This window comes from Capricornis sumatraensis, chromosome 1 (assembly GCF_032405125.1).
Source record: "Capricornis sumatraensis isolate serow.1 chromosome 1, serow.2, whole genome shotgun sequence".
NCBI lineage: Eukaryota > Metazoa > Chordata > Mammalia > Artiodactyla > Bovidae > Capricornis > Capricornis sumatraensis.
Window position 1 is genome coordinate 240,115,931 of NC_091069.1, and position 25,163 is coordinate 240,141,093.

The 25,163-nt window shown below is 43.3% G+C and overlaps 1 protein-coding gene across 1 annotated transcript in view; it reads right to left on the reverse strand.

Moving 5' to 3' along the window:
- EPHB1 (EPH receptor B1) overlaps window positions 1–25,163 on the reverse strand; it is a 316,781-nt gene that overhangs the window by 33,644 nt on the left and 257,974 nt on the right. Inside the window, exon 12 of the mRNA XM_068969291.1 lies at window positions 17,535–17,750. Within this exon, the coding sequence (XP_068825392.1) occupies window positions 17,535–17,750 (216 nt within the window). The remainder of the gene's footprint in view (window positions 1–17,534; window positions 17,751–25,163) is intronic.

Consider the following 25,163-nt stretch of genomic DNA (forward strand, 5'->3'; position numbering starts at 1 on the left):
ATTTTGTACACAATAGGTGCTTAATATGTATTTACTGAAAATGACTGGTGGAGGCATTGCAGGGGCCTGCGCTTTCCTACAGGTGGCTGGCCCCTCCTGCATGATGACAGGCATGATGACAGGCACACAGGGAGGAGGGCTTTGCCTGGCTGAACCCACCATCAGGCTTAGAGCAGAGAGAAGTGCTGGCTGAGAAACCTGACCTGGGCCTCGCTCTACTCCCCAGGGTACGAGCTGGCTCAGGCTCTGAAATCCCATCCTGATTCCACTCATGCTAATAATACACTGGCCTTACTAATAATAATTATGCTGAGTCTTTTTCAAAAGGGTATTTCAGTCAGGGCCTAATATCCCTAACTGAGCATCTGGTGACAAAGTGATCCTGGGAGAGACAGCAGTGGAGCAGGGGCAGGGTTGCCGCTGGAAGAAGAGTGATGTCAGTGGCCGAGCAGGGGCTGTGGAGGCGGTATTTGAATGATTCAACCCTCAGCTTAATTAATGCAACTAGGGAAAGTTCAGGGGACCGGGATTCAGTTTCATTCTGGCTGCAATTAAAGGAGTTCCCCTCTCTTCTTTCCTTGTCTTTGTTCTTCTGCACTTTGTCATCCACCCAAGAGAGACCCTGTTACCCTAGTTCAATGATTGAAAGAAGAGCAAGAAACCATAATTTGAAAACGGCCTCCTGAGGGAAGCCCAGGATCAGACCAGGAGGAGAAGTATGATTTAAATGCCAAAACTGCCAAGAAGGGTGAGGAGAAGTGAAACCGGACCTGAAGTCACTGGACAGAAAGCCGGCACACCTTTCTCATTCGGAAGGACTGAGTTCCTAGCCTGAACCCAAAACATTAGGCAGAGGGACAGCCTTCTTAGTGGCAACTTCTGAATGAGAAACTGCAGAGTGCAGACAGAGGGGCTCTCTCCTGAAGCCTGGAAGGAGTGATAGTCTCTGAGGTAATTTTCTGCTTTCTAGCATCTTTTAAGTATTAAGTATACTATATAACAAACAAAACAACATCAAACAAACAAAAAATAACCCCCAAACAAAACAGAATGCTTTCGCAGCATCACTCACTTCTCAGTGGTAAGGAAAGGGACAGCCTAGCCCTCACCCCACGGCAGCTGGGAGGGCTTGTGTCTGCATGTGTCTGTCTCAAGGTAGCCCTGGGTGCCTATGCGTTCCCCTGTGTCTTACACTATATCTGTGTAGGTGCCTGTCCACACGATGTGTGTGATGCTGGTGGAAGTCACTCACCACAGGCTTTAAAAAATCTCATATATATATTCACACACACTATTGAGAAAAGAGAAAGCAAGGGAATACCAGGAGAAAACATCTACTTCTGTTTCATTGACTGCCCTAAGCCTTTGACTATGTGGATCATAACAAACGGTGGAAAACTCTTAAAGAGATGGGAATATCAGATCATCTTACCCGTTTCCTGAGAAACCTATATACAGGTCAAGAAGCAACAATTAGAATTTTATATGGAACAATGGACTGACTCAAAAGTGAGAAAGGAGTATGACAAGGCTGTATATTGTCACCCTGTTTATTTAACTTATATGCAGCATACATCAGGTGAAATACTGGGCTGGATGAGTTACAAGCTGGAATCAAGATTGCCAGGAGAAATATCAACAACCTCAGATATGCAGATACCACTCTAATGACAGAAAGTGAAGAGGAACCAAAGAGCCTCTAGATGAGGGTGAAAGATGAGAGTGAAAAAGCCGGATTAAAACTCAATATTAAAAAGCTAAGATCATGGCATCGGAATTCCCATCACTTCATGGCAAATAGAAGGGGAAAAGGTGGAAGCAGTGACAGATTTCCTCTTCTTGGGCTCTAAAACCACTGTGAATGATGACTGCTGCCAAGAAATTAGAAGATGATTGCATCTTGGAAGGAAAGCTATGACAAACCTAGACAGTGTGTTAAAAAGCATAGACATGACTTTGCCAACAAACGTCCATATAGTCAAAGCTATGGTCTTTTCAGTAGTCATGCAAGGATGTGACAGCTGGACCCTAAAGAAGGCAGAGCACAAAGAATTGATGCTTTCAAACTGTGGTACTGGAGAAGACTCTTGAGAGTCCCTTGGACATCAAGGAGAACAAGCCAGTTTAATCCTAAAGGAAATCAACCTTGAATATTCATTGGAAGGACTGATGCTGAAGCTGAAGCTCCAATACTTTGACTACCTGATATGAAAAGCCAACTCAAAGGAAAGGACCCTGATCCTGGGAAAGATTGAAGGCAGAAGGAGAAGAGGGGGATATAAGATGAGATGTTTGGATAGCATCACTGACTCAATGGACATGAAGTTGGGCAAGCTCCAGGAGATGGTGAGCGACAGGGAAGCCTGGCATGCTATTGTCCATGGGGTCGCTAGGAGTCAGGCACAACTTGGTGACTGAACAACAACAACATTATTGATACTGTGGGGATCAGGCGGTGCCTGCCAATGCAGAAGACATAAGAGATGTGGGTTCAGTTCCTGGGTCAGGAAGATCACCTGGAGGAGGGCACAGCAACCCACTCCAGTATTCTTGCTTGGAGAATCCCATGGACAGAGAAGTCTGACAGGGTATGTTCCATAGGCTCATAAAGAGTTGGACACGACTGAAGTGACTTAGCATGCACTTTGATGCTATATCTAAAATATAAACTACTAAGAACCTACTGTATAGCACAGGCAACTTTGCTCGGTGCTCTGTGGTGATCTAAACAGGAAGTAAACCCCAAAAAAATTCTGAAAGAGATGGGAATCCCAGACCACCTGACCTGCCTCTTGAGAAATCTGTATGCAGGTCAGGAAGCAACAGTTAGAACTGGACATGGAACAACAGACTGGTTCCAAATAGGAAAAGGAGTCCGTCAAGGCTGTATATTGTCACCCTGCTTATTTAACTTCTAGGCAGAGTACATCATGAGAAATGCTGGACTGGAAGAAACACAAGCTGGAATCAAGATTGCCGGGAGAAATATCAATAATCTCAGATATGCAGATGACACCACCCTTATGGCAGAAAGTGAAGAGGAACTAAAAAGTCTCTTGATGAAAGTGAAAGAGGAGAGTGAAAAAGTTGGCTTAAAGCTCAACATTCAGAAAACGAAGATCATGGCATCTGGTCCCATCATGGGAAATAGATGGGGAAACAGTGGAAACAGTGTCAGACTTTGTTTTTTTTGGCTCCAAAATCACTGCAGATGGTGACTGCAGCCACGAAATTAAAAGATGCTTACTCCTTGGAAGAAAAGTTATGACCAACCTAGATAGCATATTCAAAAGCAGAGACATTACTTTGCCGACTAAAGGTCGGTCTAGTCAAGGCTATGGTTTTTCCAGTGGTCATGTATGGATATGAGAGTTGGACTGTGAAGAAGGCTGAGCGCCAAAGAATTGATGCTTTTGAACTGTGGTGTTGGAGAAAACTGTTGAGAGTCCCTTGGACTGCAAGGAGATCCAACCAGTCGATTCTGAAGGAGATCAGCCCTGGGATTTCTTTGAAGGAATGATGCTAAAGCTGAAACTCCAGTACTTTGGCCACCTCATGCCAAGAGTTGACTCATTGGAAAAGACTCTGATGCTGGGAGGGATTGGGGGCAGGAGGAGAAGGGGACGACCGAGGATGAGATGGCTGGATGGCATCACTGACTCGATGCACGTGAGTCTGAGTGAACTCTGGGAGTTGGTGATGGACAGGGAGGCCTGGCGTGCTGCGATTCATGGGGTGGCAAAGAGTCGGACACAACTGACCAACTGAACTGAACTGAATCCCCAAAAAGATGGGATATATGCATATGTATAGCTGATTCATTTACTGCACAATGGAAATTGATACAACATTGTAAAGCAACTATACTCCAACAAAAATTAATTTAAAACAAAGTTCACAGAGGCTTCCTATCTTCACCTAGAATCCCCCTAACCATCTGTCACCCATGAAGGCTGGAGATTGCACCACTGGCTCCTGGTGAACAGAAAGTCTGGGCAGCCTGGACGGGAGATGGCTGGCTGTGCTCCCAGCTTTGCCCTCAGTCCCCTGCTGGTTCAAGGACAGTGATACAGGTCTTCCACTCCTCCGGAGTGTGCCCAAGCAAAGGCGGCCTCAGATTGTTTGTGGTACCCGCTTCCCCTGTGCAGGGTGGGCTCAGGACCTGGCAAGGGGAAGGGGGAGGGCCTCTAAGGCTGAGGCTCTGACCCCTCCATTGATTTTCTCTGTCGATTCCCTCTTTGAAAATCTCCCAAGCAGGTTCCTAGAGAATAAAAGACTCTCCATCTCAGACATGCCCCTCAGGCACCCTGGACAACTTCCCTTCCTTAAGCACTTACTGACTTAAAGAAGATGGAGGCTAAACAAGTGCAATGTACAAAACCTCTGGGTGCTGAACTTCAGTGGCTGGCCAGTAACCATGTCAATGAAAATGATGGAGGTGTTAATTTGTGTAAGTTTGGTGCTATGGCATAGAAGAATCTTAAAGCTGAGGGTGATCATCAGTCTGTCTCCAACTCCTAAAAACCAACCTCAGGATCTTCAGGACTGATTTAATCAGTTACGCTTCCCACCCCAACTCCCATCCAAAAGAGAGCTGATGAATGGGTCAGGGGTGAGGGGTTCAGATCTGGGAAATGGGTCATTAGGAGGAGCAAAGTAGCAGGGTTAGATAGGGGTGCTGAGAGCTAGAGGCATATGCTGGTGTGGGGCTCTGTGGTGGGGACACTCACAGGTGCAGTGCCCTCTCTGCCTTGTCAGACACAGGTGATGCTGGACTAAGGCAGGGGGGCTCCAGTTCCTGCAAAGACATGGTGCCCAAGGGACCTGCATACTCTCTGGGGCTTGGGGAGAGAGGAAGAGGTATAGGATGATTGAAAACACATTTTCTTTTCTAGTTTAATTGGACAGGGATTCAGTATCAGATTTACTCCGATTTTTGAAAAATAACTGACATGTCTTGCAATGTAGGTTTGTGAGGAAATTTATGCTTGCTCAAACAGTTTCAATGCAGACATTCTAAAAGTGTGGTCCAGCATTAGGATATCAGCATTGTGTGGTTCTTGTATGAAATGCATATTCCTGGGCCCTATCTCAGGCCCACTGATCAGAAATTCTGAGTATAGGACCCAGAAATCTATGCTTTCCTGGCCCTCTAGGCCATTCTGAGGCACAGGGAAGTGAGAACCATGGGGGTTTTTTGGGTTTTTTTTTTTTTTTATGTGGACCATTTTTAAAATTTTTATTGAATTTGTTATAATATTGCTTCTATTTTATGTTTTGATTCTTTTGGCCATGAGGCTGCACCCCTGGCCTTGGAAAGTGAAATCTTTCAAAATTCTTCCATGCCGATCCTGTCACGAGGGCCCTCAGTTTTCCTTTTGAATATCAGCTTTTCCTGGGTTTCTGGAAGCTCTCTGTTCTACTGTTTTCTGTTTTGGAATGACTCAGAAGAGGGAACAGAGAATGTAATGGCAACCCATTCCAGTACTCTTGCCTGGAAAACCCCATGGGCAGAGGAGCCTGGGAGGCTGCAGTCCATGGGGTTGTGAAGGTCAGACACGACTGAGCGACTTCACTTTCACTGTTCACTTTCATGCATTGGAAAAGGAAATGGCAACCCACTCCAGTGTTCTTGCCTGGAGAATCCCAGGGACGGGGGAGCCTGGTGGGCTGCCATCTATGGGGTCGCACAGAGTCGGACACAACTGAAGCGACTTAGCAGCAGCAGCAGCAGTGTTAGTTGCTCAGTCATGTCTGACTCTTTATGACCCCGTGGACTGTAGCTTGCCAGGCTCCTCTGTCCATGGAATTCTCCAGGCAAGAATAGGGGACTTGGTTGCCATTCTCTTCTCCAGGGGATCTTCCCAACCCAGGGATTGAATGTGCATTGCTGGCAGATTCTTTACTGTCTGAGCCACCAGGGAAGCCAAAGCATCGTTTGAATCCAAATCCTGCATATTCCTACCATGTTCAAAGACTTATTTTGCCACCCCAGAGTGGGAGAGAGTTCTAGAGAGATCTTTTTGCCACCTTCCCAGCCCACATTCCTGAAGACATGGGCAGCATATCACAGAATAAAGGCCAATTTTTTTGTGAAAGGAGAGGCCCTAGAGACTTCAGCAGGAATCGATTGTGGCTAGAATGGATGCTGTCTCCTGGAAACACAGTGAGGATGCAGGCTGTGGCTGAGGCGATAAGTCACGGGAATAATGGGAAAGCAGAAGACAAGGGTCCTGCCTCCATGGTGACAGGCGACTGGAAATTCATCACAGGGGAACAAGGGCTTCTGCAGAGCACATGGTGGAGTGGATTCAGGAAGAGCCCTGGGGCCAGGTGCCCCAGAGATGGCTTCAGGGGACAGGCTAACCCTTGTCCCACAGGGAGGGTGGACCCTCCATGTCCAGTGCCCCCGGGGGGCCACTGTGTCTGACACAGATGGAGCAGATTCTAAAGGGAGGGGCCCAGCGGAGCCATCCCAGTGTCCGTCTTCATGGAAAGCAGGGGTGGCAGTAGGGAGTGCAGTGTGTGAGGGAGAGCTGGGCAGCCCAGAAGTCGGCTGGCTGATCACCTGAGAAGATGGATTCTGCTTCCTGCCAGGAAGGGCAGATGCCTAAGAAGCAGCTCTGTTTGAGGTTCACAGATGGAGACAGAGTAGGCAAGGAATGTCAGCTGACATTTGAACAGAGAGAGCCGGAAGGAGGGAGGCACAGGCAGGCTAGGACAGAAGGGAGCCTCAGAAAAGCAGAAACACCAGAATCACACTGGGAGCCGGGGCTGAGACAAGAGGGTTGAGAGGCAGGCAGAGCAAAGGGGAAGGGGCTCGGGAAGATCAGAGGCACCTTGAAGACAGAGTGCACTTCATATAAAACAGGGAGGCCTGCAGGGAGCAGCTTGAGGGAGGGGGCAGGCGGGGCCAGAGACTTCCTAGAGAGATAGCCTGGGGCTCTGAAGGATGGGAAGGTTGACACTGCTTTAGCAGAAGGAACCTGCCTGAATACTAAGGAGCGAAGATTCTGCTCACAAAGGGACTGGATGGGGCCTCTTCCTACTGATCAGAAAAGAAAGCCAGGCATGATGGAGCAGAGCTTTTGACTTACCCAGCAGAAAGCTGCTACACAGAGAGGGTCCGTGGAACCCTGTGGGGGCTCTGTCCACCAGTGTGGGCTGAGAAAGGGTGAAGGTCAGGTTTGTGAATTGTGTTTGTGAGCAAAAAATGCAAACAGTTAACCAAAGATGTGGCACTTTCCCTGATATGAGTGCCTTTTTGTGCTACTAGTATGTGACCTGTGAAGTCAAACACTGAGTCTGGGTCTGTAACTCTAGCATGGTGTCATGGACTAAATGTACATGTCCTCCCCAAATTCATATGAATTCATGTTTATATTTATCACATAACCTCCAATGTGATGGTATTTGGAGGTGGGGCCTTTGGGAGGTAATTGGGTCTAGAGGAGGTCATGAGGGTAGAGACCCCATGATGGGATTAGTGTCCTTATAGGAAGAGGAAGAGAGACCAGAGCTGCTTGCTTTCTGTCTCTTTCTCTTTCTCTGCCTCTCTCTGCCATGTGACCATACAGCAAGAAGGCTGCCAACTGTAAGCTGGTAAGAGGGCTCTTGTCAGGAACTAAATTTGCCAGCATCTTGATCTTGGACTTCCCAGTCTCCAGTTTCTCCAAAACTGTGAGAAATAAATGTTTACTGTATAAGCCACCTAGTCTATGATATTTTGTTATAGCTGCTTGAGCAGACTAAGACACATGGAAATGTCATTTTGAATACCCATAACGGCATTCAGACATATACCTGCCAAAAGGAAAGTGGTGTAAATTGTACAGGTGTTAGAGCCCAGCTAAGCTCATTGATCTGTCTCTCTGGAATGTTAGGAGCAATTCAGAACTCCTCCCTGTTTTAGTAGGCTTATTTCAATCATAAGAGCACAAAGGAGCAATTCTATCTGTTCATTATACCAGGAGCCTGATGGGAAGGAAATGCTCCTGGGGCTAGAAATAGCAATTTAAAACAGAGAAGGAAGACCTGGGGGGAAGCATGGTAGAGAATTAAGACAGAATAAGAGATGAAGGCTGAGGGCCTGGTAGGAAAAACTAGAAAACTTGAATAGCTATGACTGAGGTCTTCACTTATAAAGTAAAACAAGATGTATTAGAAGCTGACGATGTTCAAAAGATCTTGAAAGAATTGCATAAATAGGGAACTTAAGATGGAGCAGAGCTGGCTGAAGGGCTATTTCATGGATCTGCTGATTAAGGGTCATTAATAAGCTGAAGGTTCCACTTTTAGTGGGGAGGAGTATGCCTCTGACAAACAGATTCTCTGCAAATTAAAATACAAGAGAAGAGAAAGGAAAGAAGAAAAAAAAAAAAAGAAAGGAAAAACTACCTGAAGATTCTAGAAACTGAGCAGCACAAGGTGAGTCTTACTTTTTGCAGTTTTGCCCTGGGGTAGCTGTCCACCCAGTGGCTAAAACACTAATGGAAAAAACTACCATCTTTCTGGCTGAAGAAACCAAGGGAAGGAGTCCTGGATAATCAGGGATGCTGGAGAGCTGGGGAAGAATCCCTCAACACAAGAGAACCAGGGACATGGAATTCCAAATTCTAGGTGTAAACTTTCCTCAATTCTATGGCTGACTCCTGAACCATGCAAGCATAAGATAGACTGAAAGCCACAGGAACTGAGCTGTTGCCCACTGCAGACATAAAAGTGTCAGCAGGTTGAGTATAACATGTTCATTTCCTGCTATATCAAAAACATCAATAATCTTTGGGTCAATGTTACAGAAGTCAGAGTCTCTACATCATATAAAAACATTCACAACACATGTAATCCAAAACTACTAGACATACAAAGAGCCAGAGAAATGTGATCCATCTTCATGGGGAAAAAGACGCCAACCCATGATGACCTAGATTTATGATAGTGGTTACTATGGCTGTGTTCAATGGGGTAAAGAAAAATACAGTTCTGATGAATCAAAAAAAAAATCTCAGTGAACAATTAGAAAGTATAAAAGAAAGATTCATAAGAAAGTACAAAGCTAAAAAAAATACCATATAAGAAAAAAAAATCTCTTGAGGGAAATTTTCAGAATGGAGATGGTAAATGAAAGAATCAATGAATTTAAAGATAGAGATGAGGAATGGAGAAGAAAACAATGTGGAAAATGATGAACAGAGCCTTAGGAACCTGTGGGACAATCTACACATTGGTAATTATAGTCCTAGAAGGAGGGAAAATGGGAAAGGAAATAATATATGAAGGACTGTGGTTGAAAAATTCCCAAATAATAGTGAAAGACATAAATTTACAATTTAAGAAGCTTAGAGAATCTCAAAAAGATAAATTGGGGGCGGGTGGGAAGACATGACTGGGCACATCAGAGTCAAGTTAAAACTGAAAATAATGGGAAAATCTTAAAAGCAACCAGAGAAAAAGTATATATATATATATATACATCTATATATCTCCTAGGGTAACCATGAAAATTGTGAAGAAGTAGAACTGAAAAAATGCATAGACAAATGAAAGTTAATAGCCTGCCCACCTCTGCTTAAAGATGGGGTGGTGGCAGTGATGCAACATGGCCTGACCTCCACATCGCCCAAAGGCCAGCAGAGCCAGTTGGCAAACATGACAATTCTTTTCTGGATCTTTGGGAAGGAAAGGGGAAAGAAAGAAGGAGAAATAGGCTTTCTGGGACATCACAAATGACCTAATCTGTGTAGGGAGTCAGGCACACTGTGGGGCCAGGGAGAGAGCCCAGGTGTCCCAAGCACTGGGCTCACAGTCTGGAGACTGGACTGAAGGACCAAAGCTGCGTGAACAGGCTCTGAACTGAGCAGCTCATTTGATCACTTTGGGCCTCAGATCCTTCCTCTGCAAAGCGAGGGGGAAGGATTTACAGCAAATTCTTAGTAATTAATTGCCTCTCTAGAGGAAAGGGACAGTGGAGCATTCATGCTCCTACTTTATTTTTGTGCATTTGTGTTGGTCACTGTTGGGCTTCTTCATGCTCAGAATGAATCCCTTTGCCCTCTTTGTCCTCTCCTGAGTCAAACACATTTACAGCCCCTGTTTTGATTCTTGTCTTTATGCTGATGACTCCTTAATGCACATCCTTTTTGGACTTCTCCCTCATGCTCCAAACCCATAACCAGCGGCCTGATTCAGCAGCTCTACTTAGCCTACGAGCACATAAAAGTCAAATTTTTCTAAACAAGAGTCTTTCAAAATTTTGTATCAGAATCATCCTGGAATCTGTGCCTCTGGGCTCCTTATTAACTCTAGGTAAACCTGATACCCACCAAAATTTGAGCAATACTTATTTAAATGAAACCCACAATTCATTCAAAACCTGCTATTTCTCTAACTGGTTCCTTTCCAGCATTCCCATTCAATCAGAGAATGACACCACCATCCACCCAGAGGCACAGTCCAAGATGCCAGGTGTCATCCTTGGACCTCTGTCAGCCTCTCACCCAAGTATCACCCACTATCAAGTCTTACCCACGTTTCTCTCCTGATTCCTCTGGGTTTCATTCACCCCCACTGCCCCTGGCCTCCTAACACACATTGCTTCCACTTTTGCCATCTGTCCTCCACATTTGAGTCATGGTAAATGTTTTTAAAAAATATTTTATTTTGAAACAAGTTTCAATATCTAGAAAAGTTTCAAGATTATTACCAAAAATGCCTATACATTCTTCATCAAGATACCCCATTCAAATTCTTAAAAATTGTCACAGAAATGCCCTATAGGGATCATATATATTACCCAGTTATCATGCCTCTTTAATGCCCTTCAATCTGGAACAGTTGTGGGTCTACTTAACTTTCATGACTTTGAAATTTCAAGATCATAGGTTAAGCATTCAATAAAGCATATCTCAATTTTAATTTTTCTGATGTTTCCTCATGATAAGACCCAAGTTATACATTTTGAACAGAGTATCTGAAATGCTGTTTTTTCACTGCATCTTCTTACGTGGCACAGTGTCTGTTATTGGTGGTGTGAACTCTAAACATTTGATTCAGATGGTGTTACCAGATTTCTCTGTAAAGTTACTTTCTCCTCTTTTGTAATACATATTTTGGGGGAAATACTTTGAGGCTATGTAAGATCTCCATTTCTCTCTCCAGTTTCACCCCAAGTACAAGCATCCATTATGTTTCTTAACTATTAATCTGATGGTCACCAAACAGTGATTTTTCATATCAGTGTTAACTCCACAGTTCCTATCTTATTCAATAGGTTATAATCTGTTACCATCAGTATATATTAAGTTCTAAATTATCCTATATTTGGACATTGGGAAGTCCTTCAAGCTGAGTATTGTGTTCTTTTGACATATTACCATTATTCTTTGAGTACTGTCTTACTTTCTGGCACAAAACAATGTACATACTTCCTCTGTCTAGGCCCTGGAAGGGGCCATTTAGCTAGTGAGTCCTGGTTGCTTCTAGTAGAGAAGAGAATATAGAATCCACGATCTGAGTGCCAGGTGTATTTTTTTGCTACACGGGTGCCATTGCTTTGAGGCATTCTCAGCCCATATTTATTTATCTCTTTTTAAACTGAAAACCACAAGTTTCACACTGATACCTCCAATTCCAGTTCAATTTTTTTTAAACATGGAGAGGCTATTTATTCAACAGCAACTTTGAAGACAAAGCCTCAGAAGTCTGAGGGGATACATTTTCCTTATTTCTACTTCAGTTCACATAATTCATTCTAGCTTTCATGGTTTCCATATTTGTACCTCCTTTTCCAAAAGCTTCCATTATCTCCAATATAATTTTCAATATCTCTATGTATATAGCTAATATCCTAATCATATTGGGTTTCCAGCTCCCTCACCTGTGAGTCTCAATTCCTGCTAGGGTTTACTTCTCTAGATCAGGACATCTACCTAACCTGGGACTGCCAAATGGCCTTTTGGAGAAAGGAGGAAGGAAGGAAGCCAAGAGAGGTTTTTTTGTTTGTTTATAAAGAAGGGAGGGAAGATATTAGAAAGAAAAAGCAAGAGGAAAAAACAGGTTATTTTTCTAAAATGGAAATTAATCACCTTTGGGTCATGTGTGTGCATCAGTGTACACCCTTCTCTCCCCCCACCCCTACCCCCATACACAGAATGACTGTTTATTGCTCTAAGGCAGTAAATTCCATCACAAATGTCCAGGAGGCCCCATCTAATGTAACTACTGCTGACCTCATTGGTCATTTTCCCTTCTTTATCCAAATGCCAAGTACAGGTGTCCTCTCTCAGCTCTTCTAAAATTCCATCTTCCCTATTGACACAAGTCCTTTGTGTGTACTACTTATGTTTCTCAGTGCTCTAACCTACCTTATGCATTTGGTTGAGTTTGCTGGAGCCCATCTCCTCTGAAAGCTCTCCTTAATTCCCCTAGATCTAATAAGGCTGTTTTTCTTATGTATTATTTTCTTCATGCTGTCACAGAATACAGTGACTCTCATCTCAACTGTCAATTATGCACTTATTTGTGTATGCATCTGACTAAGCTTCCCTTTCCTCATTCCGTTGTGAGTAATGTGAGAATAGTAATGTTGTCTCTTTTCAATCCTAATTGTGCCTCCAGATTGTAGCCCAGGATTGGCACATAGTAGATGATCAATAAATATTTTTCATGAGAATAAACTGCATTTTTAGAAGCATAAATAGTTTAGTCATCAAACATGATAATTTTCTCTATTTTGAATAAAAGGAAAAACATGGAAGAATAATATGGCAAAATGGATCCTGAAAGCTGTTAGGTTTAGGAGTTTATATACTTCATCATTTAGAAGAAACACATACAAAGTCACAACAGATGATCTAAATAATGTGTGCAGGACAATAACATAGGAAGATTTACATCTAAGAAATTTTCAGTGTAAGGCATATACAGATTGTATGTTTGGTTCACATTATTATTTATGTGACTCAAGGTCATTAAAATGTCAAGCTTTCCAAATGCAGAATCGCGTTCCATTCAAAACTCATATGTGAGTGTATATGTATTACTAGGTAGTTTTAGGTAGATCACTAGACAAAGTGATCTTAAGTTGAAAGAAAATACATTTGAAAAGAGCCAACATTTTTTAAAGATGAATGAAGATACCTTAATTTATCCAAACAGTAAAACTCTTGCTAAAATTAATATAATCAGGATAATACTGAAAGAAAAACTTTTGATAAAGTTACTATAATTAGAATAATATGGTTGGGCATAAGAATAAATAAATTGACCAACAGAGGAGATTTTAGAATCAAAACATTGTTTATGTAAGGAACTTAACATATGACAAGAATGACATATGAGCCAATAAAATATGGAAAATATTTCAATAATGGTGTTGATATAATTTTCTATATTTACCTGCATAAAAACACAATAAAAATATATGTCCTAACATATTCAAAATCATATTTGAGAATAGCCCTGCTGTCTACCATCAAGAGAATGGATAAATAAACATAGACTGTTACAGTAATTAAGAAAAAATGACTGCTTCACTCAGCAACAGGAAAGGATCTCATACTCAGAATGCTAAAAGAAAGCAGTCAGGCATGAAGAGCATCCTGATTCCATTTATGAGGAGTTCTAGAAGAGACGAAAGAAACCTATATTTGAAAAAAAGTCAGAACAGCAGGCACCTCTACGTTTGGGACAGAGGAAGGACATGAGGGAACTTCCTGGTATGATGACCAAGTTCTCTATTTTGGTAGAATTTTGGGTCACATAGTTGTATGCATTTGTTAAAACTCTGTAAATGTACACTTAAGATCTGTGTACTTCTTTCTGCAAATTTTGCCTTAATCAAGGAAAGAAGTATAAACAAATATATATACTCTCATTAAAAGACATATGCCAAAGTGTTTATGGGTGATGTGTACTAATGTCTACAACTTTTCTGGAAACATATCAACAAAACAGGGTGGAGTGATGAATAGACAGAGGAATGGATTAAATAAATAGTTACATGATAAATCAAACTTGTCAAGATAATAAAATAGTATAGAAAGTTTTAAAAAGCATTTTATAACCTTGGGATGGAGAGAACTTTTAGAATAAGCCAAAAAATCTAACAGGTAGAGAAAAAGATAGATATTTTTGACCAAATGAATATGAACCACTTTTGCAAGCCAAAGGGTATCATAAATAATATAAAAAAGACAAGTGTATTTTTTTTAATACAAAAAAGAATTGTACTGGGACTTCCTTGGTGATTCAGTGGTTAAGAATTTGCCTTCCAATGCAGGGGACATAGTTCGAGCCTTGGTCTGGTAACTAAGATCCCACATACTGTGGGGCAACTAAGCCTGAGTGCCTCAGTGAAGGTGCGGAGCAGACAAAAAGAAAAAAATAATCTTTATAAAAAAGAATTGTACTTTTTTGTACAGGAAAACATGAAGGAACTAACTGTATCATATATGGCAGAAAAAGGGTCAATATCTCTACTATTAAAAAAATTCCTATACATTTCTAAGAAACCAGAAAGTAACCCAGTAGGAAAATAGGTAAATACATGTATAGATGATTAGTGAAAGAAGAAACATGAATCCCAATAACTATGCAAAAAGATCTCCAGGAGTCAGTTGAAAATTCAATGAAAACAAAGCGAGTTATCATTTTTCATCTTTGGATTAACAACTTTTAAAAATATTGATTACTTCCAGTGCTGGTGAAGATGTTATAAGATGGGCACCATATATCCTTAGTGGAGTGTGAAGGTTTACAAACTTTCAAAGTAGCAACCTGGAGTAAGAATCCCCAAGAGACACACAAGACACAGAAAAACAGGCACAGTATGATCCCATTTATATAAAATAAAAAATTTCTTTTTGAACAAAGAGACAAGTGTGAAAGCAGACACATCTAATTGTTGAAACTGATGCTTCAGCACAGGAGTTGGTAAACCATTGCCTAAGTACCAGATCTGGCAGGTCACCTGCTTTTTTACAGCCCAGGGGCTAGAAATGGCATTCATACATTTTTAAAGGGTTACATTTTAAATGGTTATATAATCATGTACTTAATATCCTCATTTGGCCTCTTAGCCAGCAAAGTCTAAAATATTTTCTATATGGCACTCACTTCAGGAAAAGTTCACCAAACCTTTCTTTAAGGAAATTGTAGGTTCTTATTTATCCTTTTTTCTTCTCTGTATTGTTCTGACTTTTGTAATAATCAGGTATTGTTTTTGCAAGTTTAAGGGATATAGCTGGTGGGTAGATTAGGAAGATCAGTCACTTTTGATGCTGTTATGAATGGATGTATGAAGACAAAAGGAAACCAGGGAGACTCATTAGGAAGCTACTGTAACAGTCCAGGTGAGAGAGAATGGTGCTTTGGAATAGGGTGGGGTCACAGTACAGATGTGAGAGTTGGATCATAAAGCAGGCTGAGCACCAAAGAATTTATGCTTTCAAACTGTGGTGTTGGATAAGACTCTTGAGAGTCCCCTGGACAGCAAGGAGATCCAACCAGTCAATCCTAAGCAAAATCAACCCTGAATGCTCATTGGAAGAACTGATGTTGAAGCTGAAGCTCCAATACTTTGGTCACCTGATGCAAAGAGCTGACTCACTGGAAAAGACCCTGACGCTGGGAAAGATTGAAGGCAGGAGGAGAAGGAGACGACAGAGGATGAGATGGTTAGATGGCATCACCAACTCAATGGACATGAATTTAAGCAAACTCCAGGAGACGATGAAGGACAGGGAAGCCTGGTGTGTTGCAGTCCATGTGGTAGCAAAGTCAGACACGTGACTGAACAGCAGCAGAGATGAGAAGAAAGGAGCAGACGTTATAGAAACCTATAGGAATAGGGTAGGGCTGCTCTGGTGGCTCAATGGTAAAGAATCTGCCTGCCAATGCAAGAGATACAGGTTTGATCCTTGGGTCGGGAAGATCCCCTGGAGAAGGAAACAGCAACCCACTCCAATATTCTTGCCTGGGAAATCTCATGGACAGAGGAGCCTGGTGGGCTACAGTCCATGGGGTCACAAAAGAGTTGGACACAACTTAACGACTAAACAACAACATAGGATTAGTGGAAGGATTGTACTTGGATGGGGAGGCACAGAGAGAACTCAAGACTGATTCCTAGGTTTCACCATTAGGAATGGTGCAACCACTGAGTTGAAGAGATGGGGGAGAGGCGATTGGAGAGTAAATCAAGAGCTCTATTTAGGACCTGTTAAGTTCTAAAGGGAATTGTGTGAACTAGGCAGTTGAACACAGATGATTATAGCTGTTCACGCTGTAGAGGAAGGGGCTGAGATAGAAATACAAATTTGAGAGTACTCATCATGTTGTTGTTGTTCAATTACCAAGTTGTGATATTTATAGCTTTCTGGAAGTAATGGAGACAGAGAAGACGACGGAGGCAGGACACAGATGGGCTCCGGGTTAGGCATTTACAACTGGCCTCCCGTTTACAATTCATGGGCAGGAATGAAAGTGGGCTTCAGGCTGGACACTTACAACTGTTTGCACTTAGCTTCCTATTTGCACTGCCTGAGACAGAAGATAGGTGGGCCCCCAGGTAGGCATTTTCAATCAGTCTCCTATTTGCTCTCCAAAATGGAAATAACAACAGAAACAGGGAAATAGCCAGGTTTTGTCTCTTGTGGGCACCTTAAAATAACCAGCATGGCAGGAACAGAGAAAGGCTAAATTTTGTTTGAGTAAAAGATCAAGAGATCACATATTTCCCTCCTTGGGGCAAGGGAGAGACTACACATGCAGAGAGAGATTCTTTGGGGGTCAAAAGTCAGGGGATGCCAGGTCATAATAAGTTTGGCTTCTATCCTCCCAGACACTTTTGTGTTGAAATCCATCTTGGCTGAGGAGTGCACATGCACCTAGGGGAGGGTCACAGAGTTCGGCCATGTGTCTTATGTACTCTGCTTTTGCAAAAAAATGTTTTACCTTTCTCTTTACCTTTAACCTCTTCATCAGAATTCTTTCTTGTCAAGGTAGGTAAGGACTGGGGATTTAGGCTCTAGTCACACTTCTGTGGTCTAGTGGTTAGGATGCTTGGTCAGGGAACCAAAGTCTCATTTCCAACTACCACTCACTGCTGCTGCTTTCTGCAAGCTACCACTAGCTGCTGCATGTGCTCCAAATCAGGACCAGGAATATACCTGATGACACAGTGCTCAACCCAACCGGAGCCTGCTCCCCGTAGATGATGTCTTTCATGCCACTGACCAAATGTTTGGACTCCCCCAAATCATCCTTTTCAAAACATCCTCTTTCATTGGCCAGGAACAGCATGGCTTCAGAGGAGACACCAACACTTCCTCACAGCCTGTGCCCTAACATTGCCTGAACAACCAGTGGCTGTCATTTCTCCCGGATGAATGGCCCCCCCGGCATTTGGCTTCCCCAGAGGACAAATGAGCCCTGGTCCCAGTCCCTCCCTGTATGCCCCACCACGGGTCCTCGCTATGTGCAGCCACTTTTTACTCCTGCCGTGCTTTGATCTGAAAAGACCCAGAAGGACTCACCAAGGAGCTGGTGTAGGTGGGATCTGAGGTGTCATCCTGGAGGTAGCGGGAAAGGCCAAAGTCGGACACCTTGCACACCAAGTTACTGTTGACCAGAATGTTCCTTGCAGCTAGGTCCCGGTGCACGTAGTTCATCTCTGCCAGGTACTTCATGCCCGCGGCGATGCCCCTCAGCATCCCCACCAGCTGGATCACCGTGAACTGTCCGTCATTTTGCTGTAATAAGACACCAAAGGCATCCAGATCAAGACTGGCTTCAGTGATTACAAGGAAGCCAAGCTGCCGGGGTCCCTCTGCTAGTCACTTCTGTCAGTGCTGGACTAAGCTGCTTCCACCTCCTCCCGGCGCCCCTCCCATTCTCTGTCCTCTCCTCCAATACTCCGCCTTCTTTTGGCCAAGCCTCGTGGATCCCATCTTCAAGTTACATCTCAAAGCCATTCACTCCTCTCTGCCTTCACTGCCACCATTCTAACCAAGTCATCTTCATCCATCACCTGTAACAGCCTCCCTCCACCTGCTCCCCTCTGAAATCCCTTCTCTAAGGGAAGTTAGAGCCATCCTTACAAGACATAAATCCAGTCATGTCACGGGCTGGCTTAAAGCACTCTACTGGCCTCATATTGCATTAAGGGAAAGTGCCAATCTCCTCAGCTTGGCCCACAGGGCCCCAGGGGATCACCTTATGCCACTTTTCTTGCACTCCCATGCTGAAGGCACAGTGCCTGATGACCTTTCAATTCGCTCCCTGGCCAGGCCCTTCCTGCCTCAGGGCCCTGATACAGGCTCTTCTCTGCTTCTCCCCCATAGTCAACACCCACTTGCCTCAAATCTCCCCTTAAATGCCACCTCCTCAGAGAGGAGTGTCCCTATAGCCAGTCCCCTCCCCCACCCACAACTAGCACGTGCATGTCACTATCTTTCAGTGCGTGCTCTCACTTTCCTTCTTAGCACGTATCACAAGGTGTAGTTGTATGTGTGGATGGCTGTGTGTCTGCCTGTCTCTGCTGCTCTGAGATAAGAACTCTGTCCCTTGTAGACGCCATAGCACTCCCAGTGCTGATGACGTTTGAGTAGACAGATGTTGCTCAACAAACGTTTGCTGGATGAACGACTGGTACATTACTTCCTGGCCCCAGAATTAAATGTTAAGATGTTTTCCTGGACACTGGGATAACACATGTGCCTCAGAGGGCTGGCTGGTCAGGAGAAGTGCTTGCGCCATGTCTGGCTCATGGACCATCCCAGGAAATGAAAGCTGTTGCTGCCCCACCTCCTGCCAACCTTCTTTCCAACAAGTTTCTTACCTGGCTGCCCTCCCTCCTCCATGGCTACAGACAGCTTGTCAGTGAACGAATGTGTCCCTTCCTCCACCTCCCCAAAGCCACTGAGTTTGGACATTGCCCGCACTGGTTACATCAGTGGACCCTGGACCATGCTGCCAAGAACACATTTTCCCAATCATTCCAGCCCCAGCTGCCCCCTAAAGTGCTGTGGGTTATGTAAGGAGAGCATGGTCCAGGCATTGAGGTGCTCTGACTCAGGGAGAGGTGGGAGGAGTCAAGATACCCTGGGTTAGTCTAGTTACTGCTGAACACAAACCTTGGACAAAGCAGCCTTTCCCTCTGCCCCAGGGTCCTCCTGTAAAATACAGGAAGCATAAACAACGTGTGGAGCTCCCATTTATTGAGCATCTACTGTCTGCGAGATAGCATACAATGCACTCACATGCATTATCTCACTAATATGTATGGGACACATTATTTAGGCATGTGGTTGTGCAAAAGTAAGTTTCTACACAAAAATAAGTCAGGAAAAATAAAACAGCCGTTATCAAAATGTTACACATTTTTTTATTCAGGGAAAAATCCAACAATTGAAAAGTTTAACAATGGTGGCATTAATTGTTGAAGACTCTGTTCCTCATGCAAGATTCCAAGCCTGGGGATGGTTATGCTCCTGGGTCAATTGAAGGAAGGGAGCAAACGGGCACTCCTTCTACTCCTTCCTGAGCACACCTCCTCCACCGGAAGGAGGTTCCCCCAAACACACTGAGTCTGACACAGTTCGAGTTTCAATTTCTCACTCAAACCTTAACCACCTGCCAATCTGCCCAGAACGCTTTCCCTGCAATATTTGCCTCTAACCAACTCCAGAAGAAAGTGCAGGGCCGCTTTTTTGGAAACTGATTGGTTTTCAGCACATGGTGCCCATCTGCCAGAGCTGGATGTGCTGTGAGTGATGCAAATCTTTCTTACTAATGAACTTCACTCCACACCTCCTTAAGAAGCTAGCCCTGCTTTCCCCAGCACCATCATTTCTCTAAGTGGGTCTCTGGGGATCTGCCTCCCCAGAAAGTTGTCATGCAACTTTCGTACATTAGAAAATGTATTTCAGCCACAAGCCACAGGGTCGAGTTTTTTCAATTCAGTTTGTTACTTCTCCTCTGTAAGTGGAGACAACAATGTGGTTAAAAATAAATATCTCCCTACAGAAGCCCACTTGCAGACAAATGTTGGGGAGGGCACTGATGGCAGCTGCAGTTCTGCCAAGAGCAGCATTGAGAGCATTTGCAGATTTGTGTCTGTGTTTCCACTTTAAGTCATTAAAAACTTCACTGAGCTGCTTCATTTTCTGATTTGAATATTTAGATCAGTCATCTTACAGATTCTGGTGTCAACAAAGGACAAGAAATGGTTAAAAGTCCAGGTGCTTCATGGTGGGTCTGAGCTCCATCTCTTACTGGCTGCATGCCCTTGGTAAGTTATTTAACTGCATAAGAGTACAGTGAATCTCTTTTCCTTAGATTTGAGATTAAAGGTTAAATGAGATAATACATATGGAGGGATTGGCTCAATGCCTCATCGATACGAAGACAGCAGCCACTATCGCTGACATTATCAGTAATGCCACAATGTCTTACTAACCAGCTCTCCCATGAACCCCAGGTGCCTGGCAAGAGAGATGGAAGACACCACAGGCCAAGACTGTAGGTTCCTCCTGGCCTTTTTGGTGTGTGGGGCAGATATCTTAGAATCACTGCCCTCAGAGAGCCTAGTTCACTGAGAATTCAGAGTTCAGCAGGTTGGCACACCCACCCAAACTGTCAGTCAGTCAGTTCAGTCGCTCAGTCGTGTCTGACTCTGCAAGCCCATGGACTGCAGCACGCCAGGCTTCCTTGTCTATCACCAACTCCTGGAGCTTGCTCAAACTCATGTCCATCAAGTCGGTGATGCCATCCAACCATTACACCCTCTGTCATCCCCTTCTCCTCCCACCTTCAATCATTCCCAGCAGCAGGGTCTTTTCCAGTGAGTCAGTTCTTCACATCAGGTGGCCAAAATATAGAAGTTTCAGCTTCAGCATCAGCCCTTCCAATGAATATTCAGGAATGATTTCCTTTAGGATGGACTGGTTGGATCTCCTTGCAGTCCAAGGGACTCTCAAGGGTCTTCTCCAACACCACAGTTCAAAAGCATCAATTCTTCAGTGCTTAGATTTCTTTATAGTCCAACTCTCACATCCATACATGACCACTGGAAAAACCATAGCTTTGACGAGACTGACCTTTGTTGACAAAGTAATATCTCTGCTTTTTAATATGCTGTCTAGGTTGGTCATAACTTTTCTTCAAAGGAGCAAGCATCTTTTAATTTCATGGCTGCAAATACCATCTGCAGGGATTTTGGAATTCAAGAAAATTAAGTCTTTCACTGTTTCCATTGTTTCCCCATCTATTTGCCATGAAGTGATGAGACCAGATGCCATGATCTTCCTTTTCTGAATGTTGAGTTTTAAGCCAACTTTTTACTCTCCTATTTCACTTTCATCAAGAGGCTCTTTAGTTCTTCTTCACTTTCTGCCATAAGGGTGGTGTCATCTGCATATGTGAGGTTATTGATATTTTCCCAGCAATCTTGATTCCAGCTTCTGCATCCTCCAGCCCAGCATTTCTCATGATGTACTCTGCATATAAGTTAAATAAGCAGGGTGACAATATACAGCCTTGACGTACCCCTTTTCCTATTTGGAACCAGTCTGATGTTACATGTCCATTTCTAACTGTTGCTTGCTGATCTGTATACAGATTTCTCAGAAGCCAGGTCAGGCGGTCTGGTATTCCCATCTCTTGAAGAATTTCCCAGTTTGTTGTGATCCATACAGTCAAAGGCTTTGGCAGAGTCAATAAAGCAGACGTTTTTCTGGAACTCTCTTGCTTTTTGATGATCCAGCGGGTGTTGGCAATTTGATCTCTGGTTCCTCTGCCTTTTCTAAAACCAGCATCTTGAACATCTGGAAGTTCACAGTTCACGTATTGCTGAAGCCTGGCTTGGAGAATTTTGAGCATTACTTTACTAGCATGTGAGATGAGTGCAATTGTGCAGTAGTTTGAGCATTCTTTGGCATTGCCTTTCTTTGGGACTGGAATGAAACTGACCTTTTCCAGTCCTGTGGCCACTGCCGAGTTTTCCAAATTTGCTGGCATACTGAGTGCAGCACTTTCACAGCATCATCTTTCAGGATTTGAAATAGCTCAACTGGAATTCCATCACCTCCACTAGCTTTGTTCATAGTGATGGTTTCTAAGACCCACTTGACTTCACATTCCAGGATGTCTGGCTCTAGGTGAGTGATCATACCATCGTGATTATCTTGGTCATGAAGATCTTTTTTGTACAGTTTTTGTGTGTATTCCTGCCACCTTCTCTTAATATCTTCTGCTTCTATTAGGTCCATGCCATTTCAAATGGGTATATCTTTCCTTTCCTCTTTGCCTTTAGCTTGTCTTCTTTTCTCAGCTATTTTAAGGCCTCCTCAGACAACCATTTCGCCTTTCTGCATTTCTTTTTCTTGGAGACGATCTTGATCACTGCCTCTTGTACAATGTCACGAACCTTCGTCCATAGTTCTCCAGGCACTCTATCAGAATCCCTTGAATCTATTTGTCACTTCCACAGTATAATCATAAGGGATTTGATTTAGGGCATACCTGAATCTTCTAGCGGTTTTCCCTACTTTCTTCAATGTAAGTCTGAATTTGGCAATAAGGAGTTCATGATCTGAGCCACAGTCAGCTCCCGGTCTTGTTTTTGCTGACTGTATAGAGCTTCTCCATCTTTGGCTGCAAAGAATATAATCAATCTGATTTTGGTATTGACCATCTGTGATGTCCATGTGTAGTCTTCTCTTGTGTTGCTGGAAGAGGGTGTTTGCTATGACCAGTGCGTTCTCTTGGCAAAACTCTATTAGCCTTTGACCTGCTTCATTCTGTATTCCAAGGGCAAATTTGCCTGTTACTCCAGGTATCTCTTGACTTCCTACTTTTGCATTCCAGTCCCCTATAATGAAAAGGACCTTTTTTTGGGGGTATTAGTTCTAGAAGGTCTTGTAAGTCTTCATAGAACCATTCAATTTCAACTTCTTCAGCATTATTGGTCGGGGCATAGACTTGGATTACTGTGATATTGAATGGTTTGCCTTGGAAACGAACAGAAATCATTCTGTCATTTTTGAGATTGCATCCAAGTACTGCATTTTGGACTCTTTTGTTGATGATGATGGCTACTGTTTCTTCTAAGGGATTTTTGCCCACAGTAGTAGATAGAATGGTCATCTGAGTTAAATTAAGCCAATTCAGTCTATTTTAGTTCACTGATTCTTAAAATGTCAATGTTCACTATTGCCATCTCCTGTTTGACCACTTCCAACTTGCCTTGATTCATGGACATAACATTCCAGGTTCCTATGCAATATTGCTCTTTACAGCATTGGACTTTACTTCCATCACCAGTCACATCCACAACTGGGTGTTGTTTTTGATTTGGCTCCGTCTCTTCCTTCTTTTTGGAGTTATTTCTCCACTGATCTCCCATAGCATATTGGGCACCTACCGACCTGGGAAGTTCATCTTTCAGTGTCCTATCAGCCTTTTCATGCTGTTCATGGTGTTCTCAAGGCAAGAATACTGAAGTGCTTTGCCATTCCCTTTTCCAGTGGACCATGTTTGTCAGAATTCTCCACCATGACCCGCCCATCTTGGGTGGCCCTACATAGCATGGGTCATAGCTTCACTGAGTTAGACAAGGCTGTTGTCCATGTGATCAGTTTGGCTAGTTTCTTGTGATTGTGGTTTTCATTCTGTCTGTCCTCTGATGGATAAGGACAAGAGGCTTATGGAAGCTTCCTGATGGGAGAGACTAACTGAGGGGGAAACTGGGTCTTGTTCTGATGGGCAAGGCCATGTTCAGTAAATCTTTAATCCAATTTTCTGTTGATGGGGGGAGGGCGGCTGTGTTCCCTCCATGTTGTTTGACCTGAGGCCAAACTACGGTGGAGGTAATGAAGTTAATGGTGACCTCCTTCAAAAGGTCCCATGCAGGCCCTGCTGCAGTCAGTGCCCCAGTCCCTGCAGCAGGCCACTGTTGACCCTCACATCCTACTCCCCGAACTGCAGTAGGACCTAATAACAGAGGCCTGAAGTTAGGATCAATTAATCTATAAACTCTGACTTCTTCCCTTCCTTGGTTTTTGTATGGCAAGTCATACTTCATAGAATATGTTTTCATCCTTAACACTGGTCCTATGGAGTAGATAAGGCAGGTGATATTACTTCGTTTTTATAAAGAAGTTAAAAGAAGTCCAGAAAGTTTAAGTGATTAGCCTTAAGTCATTCTGTGTGATATTCATTTATTAAAAAAATCTAAGTCAAACAACAAAGTGCTTCTCCACTGACATTCCATCTTTGATCGATTGGGAATGACTGCCTGTGTGGAAAAGTCTGTGTATCAGCTCTGTAGGAAGAAGAGCTATGATTGATGAATGATGTCTGCGAGGCCATAGAAATAGAAAGGAGAGCCATGAACCACAAATATGCTACACTAATCTGAATCTTTTCTAATTCCTGTTCTGTGCCTTTTCCACCTAAAGGGAATCAGTCCTGAATATTCATTGGAAGGGCTGATGCTGAAGCTAAAACTCCAATACTTTGGCCACCTGATGCGAAGAACTGACTCATTGGAAAAGACCCTGATGCTGGGAAAGATTGAAAGGAGGAGGAGGGGACAACAAAGGATGAGATGGTTGGATGGCATCACCAACTCGATGGACATGAGTTTGAGCAAGCTCCGGGAGTTGGGGATGGACAGGGAAGCCTGGCGTGCTGCAGTCCATGGGGTTACAAAGAATCAGACACGACTGAGCAACTGAACTGAACTGATGCTAACTCTGAAATACTTTTTCTTTAAGATCTGCAGGGAAATCACATACTATGATAAGACAGTCACACCAGTTGAGTTCATAATCTTGGTAAAACTTATAGATATGAACATTAAGTTTTTCTGACATGTCCAGCTGTTTTATATTCAGTTCATTGATATAAACTTCCACAAAAGAACTTCCAGAGATAATGAACATCAACATAGAAAGATAAACAAGACAGAAAAAAAAAAAAAAAGCCCAGTTTTCTTAGAACTCTGGGAAAGGATCTGGTTCCATGCTGAGCACATGGTAAAAACAGTTTATAGAAGAAATACAGGCTGGGTGAAGTGATTTAAACTTTCTTCCCTTCACAAAATGCTTTCTGCTGAAATTGCTTTTCTGCAAATTCACTGAAGCCACTTGCTGGCCCTTTTA